Raw genomic sequence first — 7,794 nt, forward strand, 5'->3', positions numbered from 1 at the left:
AAAAAATGAAATACAAATGCACTGAAAAGTGAATCACTATGGAACCGTAGTACTTACATGTACCACTAGAAGGAGCCCACACTTCGGGAGTCACTGCCTTAAGAGTCATTGTGTGGCTCTTGTTCGACTTTTGGACATTTTTGTCCTTGTGGTCACGGTTAAAAAAAAAAAAAAAACATTTTGATGGAGAGCAGTTTTAGCATCACATTCATATAAAAAAAATATATATATGTATATAAACTTTCACATTCTACATTTCAATTTTACAACTGATTAAATATATAGAAAAGAGCTTTGTGTTCAAGTAAATAAGTTGAACACATTTCCCATTGATTTAAGAACATCTGTGAGTAAATTAAGACGAGATTATATTTATTACAATACATGATATGTACTTTTTGTTTTGTGGAGCGCTGTGAGATTTCACCCATATAAAATATGTGGCTTGGCTCACCAAATGTTAGGATCGGTACAGCGACAAGTGCAGCCGTGTAGTATAACTCCTCGCGAACATATTTTCAGGTAAGCAGACTTGCAATGTGCGAAATGACGACGCTGCTGGGATGCCCGACTGAGCCTGTGCGGCTGCTGTATAAAAGCCGCCCCAGCGCATTCGGAGCTGTTCTTCTCGTGAGCAACGTGAGACACGCGTGTACATCATCATCATCATCATCATGTCTCCGTCTGGGCGCTCACAAGTTCTCTTCCTCGTCCTCCTCTCCCTCTCGCCCCGCACGATGCTCAGCCGCCACATCGAGGTAAGTTTCCGTCGGCAAAATCGAGGGCGCGTCCATTTCCTCGCACGATGCCTGACCTTCAAACACTGTGCGTCCTTTTGAGGAGGACCCCCCTTCTGACGGATTATATTCTCTTCTCGGTTTGGAGCAGAAGAGCGAATCGGAGGACTTCATTTTCAAACGACCTCTCAGTAAGCCACTTTGCAGCATTTGGAACTTAAACTCCGCTCCGTTTTTTTTTTTTCAGATTGAAAACATTTTTTTTTTCCTGACCAAACCTTCCACAATCAGGTCAGCTGCTCAATTTGTGTACATGCACAATCTAACGTGATCCTATCTGTGAACGGGACCTCGTTTCTTCTACAATTAGGAACTGTAATAACTACAAATCTTAAACCCCGTTAAGATCATTGCTAACCAAAACAGCAGCCCCTGTTGAGGAATCTTTCGGCATATTGTAATGATATGCACAGTATTTAAAAAAAAGCTCTTTAAAGATCAACATTCCTGGCAAACTGAATGGTCACTCCACAGGGTTGTGCGTATGTCCCGGAAAGTCTGTCCGAGTTCGTCATTTGTCAAGAAAAGGGAAGGGAAAATAGAGTGCAAAAGTAACTATAGTCAAATATTGTTCCAGAAAACGTCTACAAATAAGGCGCTCCCTCCAATATATTTTAAAATAATAGATACGTTCCCTATCTAAAAAAAAAAGAAAATAAATATATATATATTGGGACTGTGAAATAAAAGAGATTCCCAGTCAAGTGGAGAGACATGAAAAATCACCTTCAATACAGTCAGAAAATATTTGCACGCCGCTTCTTTTCCAGTAGAACAGCATCAAAATGCTCCCATTGTTTTGCTGCAATTGGAAACGGACGGACATTTTTGTTTCCTCCCTGTTTGACAGGATGTTTGGACATGTTGGCCACCGAGGGTCACTTCACCTTCGCGGCCGCGGCCGAGGCGCCGCATCAGCTGGCCTGCGCCGCCTTCGTCATCGGCGAGCCCGACGAGGTCATCGGCCTGGAGCTGTCCGACGTCGACGTCGACTGCGACGCCGGCGACTTCATCAAGGTTGACTTCACTCATCCATGCCGGGGAGCGTGAAATTGCACTCTATATCGCGTTCTAAACGTTATTCCGTCACCAATGGCGATAAGCACTAGAGAAAATGGATGGATGGAAAATGAAACACTCTAGCATGAATGGAACGCATGCCAAAAAAAAAAAATTGGTGAGACGAATTTAAGTACAGCTCACTTCTTGAGCTCGTACCAGTCCGCTGTGGACATTTAATGGCCACCCGTGTTTCCAGATATTTGACGGCTGGGTTTTGAAGGGCGAGAAGTTCCCCAGCAGCGAGGACCACCCGCTGCCTCTGCAACGGCGCTACACAGACGTCTGCTCGTCAGCAGCGGCGGCCCGCGCCACCCGCTCGTCTCAGAACGTCGCCATGGTCTTCTTCCGCGTCCGCAACCCCGACAGCGGCTTCACCCTCGTCGTGAAGAAGTTGCGCAACCCGTTCCGTAAGTGCACCTCTCTCGCGTGTGAGACTACGGGTGCTGGCTAAGCTAACCCGAGTTCGTGCCTCCATTAAATCCTTTACTCTTGTGCAATTTTTCGGTATCTAAAATGACAATTCCCCTAATAGGTCAACGTAATCTTTTGACAACCCAGCTCCACATATTAAATCCAGATTTTTACACTGAATTTCAGGTAATCAAATAAGAGACCTGGTTATGTAAAAACGTTTGAACATTTAACAATAGAATAAATATCGAAAATTTTACAAAACAAATGCCCTTTTCGAATTAAAACAAAAATGAACACATACACAAACTAAACTAAACTAAGGGTCCAAAGAAATTACAACAATGGCCGGTAAAATAAATGTGTGCGAACCCGAATGTCGTGCGAGGCAGGAGCGAAGAACGCTGCGGGTCTCGTCCGCTTGCCCGTCGTCAGCAGGGTCCTCGCCAGTCGGAACGTGGTCCAAAAGTCCAAAGTCGTCCGCGTCTTCGTCGCCAAACGCAGGCCTCGCTAACTTGCGTTAAGCTTGTCGCTAGCTTCATAGCAAAGTCCAATGCTTCCGATTAGCCTTCGTCTTAGCGGCTAACTCCACCAATTTCAGGAGTCCATACAAGCGGTAGACGATCACAATTGACGTTTCAAAAGAAGTTGTTGAGCCCTTTGGTCAACTTTAATAAACTTTCTACTTTTCCTCACGCACCGACGAGTCTTATGAGTTCTTCTTTCTTTTACTCGAACGTTCCTTGCAACTACTTCCGCTGTGTAGACATCACTTCCTGTCAGCTGACCTCAGATGATTCGTTACTTTCCATGGGTTACAATAATTTTTAAGCAAAGCGAACCTATTTGTATCGTGCATTTCATACACAACATAAGACATTGCACTTTACATGATTAAAAAAAGCATTCAAATACATAAAGTACAAATAAAGCAGGTTTTAGTGCAAGAAATATCACTGAAAAGTAAAAGTAATTCTTCTCTAAAACGACTTTTCATCTGGATTTGAAAACACTCCCACTTGGGGCTGACGTCACCTCAGTTGGCAACTTTTTGTTGCAGTTTAGCAGCCAAATGCTGCTTCAGCACGTTTGCTTTGGACTCTGCACTCCATTTTCTAGACTTGAGTCAGTCGACTCAGAGCCCGACTAGGTTTGTAATCCATGAGCATTTCTTTCATGTCTTTAGGGCCTGAACCAGACCGGGAGCAGAACTTTAAAATCGATTCTAAAACTGACTGGCAGCCAGTGTAAAGACTTTGGAATTGGAGTTATACGCTCTGACCGCTTTGTTCTGGTCACAAGCCGATAGTTAAAAGTAGTTATTTTCTTTTACACAAATGAAAAGAAACACATTTCAATATAAATTCTTCCAAAAGAAAATAAATGTAGCACGCCATAATAACAAATAATATTCCACCTTGTTATATAAAGTAAAACCATAACTTCGTTGTTAATCAATTCAAACTTTTACAGCATTTTTATTTAACTAGAAACCTATCTTTTTAGAATATGATCATATTTTGGCGGCTCACAGTTTTTTTTTTCTTCTCTCTCCAAGATGAGCATTCCAACCAACCCAAGAAAAAAATTCACAAAACTCAGAAATGAATCACACACGTCAGGTGGCTTCTTTCTGGAGGACGCATTACAGCTGTCAAGCTCAACAAAACAAGCCGACACAAGTTTATCCAACCTCACTACTTTCACTCATTATTGTCTTAAAAACAAACAAACAAACAAACAAACAAAAAAGCATTCCAGACTTTTACGACGCAAGGTTGCTAGCGACTGAGCGCGCTCCAACATTCCAACCCAGCTCGGTATACAATAACGCCGATCCTGTCCAAATTGTGGCATCTCCTGTTCGTACGTGTGTGTCGTAGCGTGTAACGTAATGTCTCAGAGCCCGGAGGGCAGCTTCACCATGGTGATGGCGCATCAGCACAGGAACTGCAGCTTCTCCGTCGTCTACCCGGTGGAGATCCAGCTGACGCAGCTCAGCCTGGGGCACGCCAAAAGCAACCAGCTGGGGCCCAAGGTCAGACCCGCCTCTGGAGCGAACGCGCTGTCCGCTTTCGTTCGGGTCGTCTTCGTGCTTGCTCGGCCCTTACAATGTTGTCCCTAAGGTGGGGAATAGTTTGACGGAAAGAACAGCCACTTGTCTAATTTGTCAATGATTACTGCCCAATGAGAATTTAGAATAAATAAATGAAAAAAAAAAAAAAAAAAATTTGCCACCTGGCCAGTTATAGGTTTTTATGAGGCACACTAATTCATATACATAGTAGACATTTAAATCACAGCTCTGTATCCATCCATTTTCTTAGCTGCTTATCCTCACGAGGCTTGCAAGAGTCCTGCGGCCTTTCCCAGCTGTCAACGGCCAGGAGGCAGGCGGGCCACACCCTGAACTGGTTGCCAGCCAAATGCAGGGCACATCGAGACAGTGGCGCTCACAATCACACCAAGGGGCAATTTCGAGGGTCCAATTAATGTTACATCTTTTTTGGGATGTGGGAGGAAACCGGAGCGCTTACCCGGAGAAAAGCCACACAGGCACGGGGAGAGCATGCAAACTCCACACAGGGAAGGCAGGGATTGAACCCGGGACCTCAGAACTGTGAGGCCAAACGCTTTCCATCTGAGCTCTGTATTAAATGGAAATTTTTTTTTTCCCTTCAGCACAGCACCATCTGCTGGAACTTACAGGTCACTGCCCGAGTGCAAAAGTCTTCCGACCACTATTTTTGTAATCCAAATCAACAGTAAAGATAAAAACCTCTGTCACGTTCAGACGCTTGCGCACTTACCTCATCGGTAGTTATTATTACACTATTATTTTTTTCCCGTTGCAAAGGCGAGGCTGTCGTCTGGATGTCGGGGTTCCGGCGACTACGTAGAAGTGCTGGGCGGAAACGGGGTGGACACGTCGCACATGTTCCCCGTCGCCGATCTGTGTTTTCCTCTCATTGGGCTCGGTGAGTCGGCAGCATCCTCCGCCGTGAATATCACTCCAAAGTTGCCGCCACCAAAATTCATATTTCAATGGCTCCCACCAGAGCAAATGTTCGCTCGGTGAGTTTTGAGCCTCTTGTGTGCATTTCTAGTACCTTTCATGATACAAAATGTGACTTCCAGGAATGGTCTCACAACCGTTTCAACGCTAAACTGCAAGTTTTACCATCCCATTTACCCAAAATGTAAATTGACCTTCTTTTTAAGCTTTATTTCAAAGTGTCACATCGATTTATGGCTAAATGCTTTTGCATTTTCTACTTGTCAAATGAGTGAGTGCGTGTGTTTGCATTTGTCCTATTTGTTGAATGCAAATGAGTCCCTTTGCCACGAGTTTTCCCAAAAATGGCTCAAAGTCATTAATCTCAACAGCTGTCACGTACAAAAATGTGCTCGTCGAGTGATGATGAATTGCTACTAGTGTGGATTTTAACGACTGACCTAATTTGAAGTATTCTTATGAATACAATCTGAATCAACAGTATGCTGACATTGCGACGACTGTGTATTTCTTCAGTGTCGTAGAACCGTTGTTTTGGTCTTTGAAGGCGTCATTCACATTGCGCACGTTTGTGCTTTTCCGTCGGGTTCTTCAGCCCAGATGAAGATCGGCTGCGATAACTCGGTGGTGAGGCTGGTGTCCAGTGGCAACTACGTCAACCGAGTGTCTTTCCGCTACAGACTACTCCGACGCGACCGGCTGCCCGAGGCCCACGAGAACGCCGTGGACAACGTGTGCAATGTGGAATGAAACGGCATAAGTCACACAAATCGTCAATGAAATTTCATTTTATCTTTACTAGTAGGTATTCAACTCATTCGCTGCCGTGGACGTTCATATTGGTCAACTGAAATCTCAACCGTTTACTCCCAATCGCGTACAAATCAGGTTTGGAAACTCAGCGCTTTTAAATGATGATTAACAAATCGCTGTAGATGGCGGCCTTGCGTTGCTTTACAGTGTTCGGGTACAAGATAAAGATTAGGCAGGTGATGGAATTTTTTTTTTTTTTTTTTTTTAACCTCGATTACGAGTGAGAGAATTGCCAACAACGAGTTCAGCCACCTCACACTCAAACAGAACATAAAGTATATACTAGATGTAGGGTTCAAGCGGAGTACAATCGGGACGCCCAGTAGTCATGCAAGAAACCAATGACGTTCAACTCGAGTCACGAAGCGAGGTCGGCTCCCTCACGGCATGTTTCCTAGTTGTACATCTGTCGAGAAATGATTTTTGCTAGTCTTATTGTTGTTGCTTTATAGTTTGAGATGTCACAAAAGGAACATAAAGAAGTAGAAGAAGAGTGTCTGCTTGACATGTTTGTTCTCACGAAAACCTCATTTTCTCCACATTCTGGTCAGAAACTGAAAGACTTTTTCTTGTGGAAGAAATGAAGTTGTTTTGTTTGGTACTGTAATTATACCGTCGCGAAACCCAACATTCCGTAAGTCTTGATAGAGCAGCCGAAAGTAACGCGCTTGGCCAATAAAGCTGGTTCTGATTCTGAGAAGACTGTAAAACAGCTGGCAGTGAATGAGTTAATTTACACTCCGGATTCTTACCTTTACTTGATGTGAAACGCTCAAGATAATTATCTTATTCTTTTAAACTTGTGCTTCATCTTACTTACATGTCACTCTTGTTTGTAATGCTTTGATCATTTTGAAAATATTAATTAAAAAAAAAAAAACATACTGCATGACAAAACAGATTTTTAATGGCCTTTTTTTTTTTTTTTCAAATGACGAAATTCCTTCATTTGGATTTGAAAAAGTGCATATTGTTGTTTTAATTGCGAGAACATTTGGGATTTGTTGACTTGCATCCAAACTGTTTGTTGTCTGTGTGTGTTTTTAAGCTTCATACGGCAGTATTTGATTTTCTTACGGCACACGCGCACTAATGCTAATAATCTCCATCAAGTCTAATTTTAGGACAAAGAAAGATGAGGCAGAGAGTCATTGTTTGTTTTGCTCTCAAAAGCACGAGCGTCTTACTTGGAACGTTCCCTAATCCGATGCGTTCCACAGGTACACAAATAGCTTTCGGAGTGGCTGCTCAGAGCCCCGAAGAAAAGCGCGTGTTTAAAAACTGTTGAGTGTTTGTTTGTGACCTGCGTCAGCGCGCGCATTTATGTGCAGCTCTTAATGGGATTATGGCCCCCGACGTGCTCGCTAACCCTTTGATCTTCTCCTTACGGGGGAGGCGTCTCGAACCCGCTCAAGGGTGATGATTCAATTACCCGCCGGATGTCGTTTGCGCTCCGCGTGCTGCAATTTTCACTTTTCATTATTAGAGGATGAATTGCACTTTGGGAGGCGTCGGGGGGGGGGGGGGGGGGGGGGGGGGAACAGGGGCTCGGTTCTCTTCTCGGAGATGCAATTTTAATTTTTTATCTTTTTCTTCAGCACTGAGCACGGAAGAGTTGAAGACAGCACAAGCAGGAAGGACCAGCGTACATTCGCATTTTGTATTTGGAGACTATTTGATTTCCATCCATCCGTT

The 7,794-nt window shown here is 43.8% G+C and overlaps 1 protein-coding gene across 2 annotated transcripts; it reads left to right on the top strand.

Annotated features, from left to right (window-relative positions):
- Positions 1-366: 366 nt before the first annotated feature.
- Positions 367-6,919, top strand: LOC133499790 (corticotropin-releasing factor-binding protein-like). Of its 2 annotated transcripts, XM_061818130.1 has the most exons (7): positions 367-758; positions 841-928; positions 1,648-1,814; positions 2,056-2,266; positions 4,154-4,308; positions 5,128-5,248; positions 5,882-6,919. In XM_061818130.1, exons 1-7 carry the CDS (start codon positions 675-677, stop codon positions 6,034-6,036), a joined length of 981 nt encoding a protein of 326 aa, XP_061674114.1. In that variant the 5' UTR covers positions 367-674; the 3' UTR covers positions 6,037-6,919. The 2 variants fall into 2 exon arrangements, 1 of the variants encoding a protein (XP_061674114.1); XR_009794744.1 differs by lacking the exons at positions 367-758; positions 841-928; positions 1,648-1,814; positions 2,056-2,266; positions 4,154-4,308 and having other exon boundaries at positions 5,190-5,345; positions 5,882-6,016.
- The last annotated feature ends 875 nt before the right edge of the window (positions 6,920-7,794 follow it).

The sequence above is a fragment of the Syngnathoides biaculeatus genome, chromosome 4, assembly GCF_019802595.1.
Source record: "Syngnathoides biaculeatus isolate LvHL_M chromosome 4, ASM1980259v1, whole genome shotgun sequence".
Taxonomy (NCBI): Eukaryota; Metazoa; Chordata; class Actinopteri; order Syngnathiformes; family Syngnathidae; genus Syngnathoides; species Syngnathoides biaculeatus.

Excerpts from the sequence above, each read along its gene's own strand:
- LOC133499790 (XM_061818130.1), top strand. The coding sequence starts at position 675 with ATGTCTCCGTCTGGGCGCTCACAAGTTCTCTTCCTCGTCCTCCTCTCC. Across the intron at positions 929-1,647 it reads CATTTTCAAACGACCTCTCA|GATGTTTGGACATGTTGGCC; the intron begins GTAAGCCACTTT and ends CCTGTTTGACAG. Across the intron at positions 2,267-4,153 it reads GAAGTTGCGCAACCCGTTCC|CGTGTAACGTAATGTCTCAG; the intron begins GTAAGTGCACCT and ends TGTGTGTCGTAG.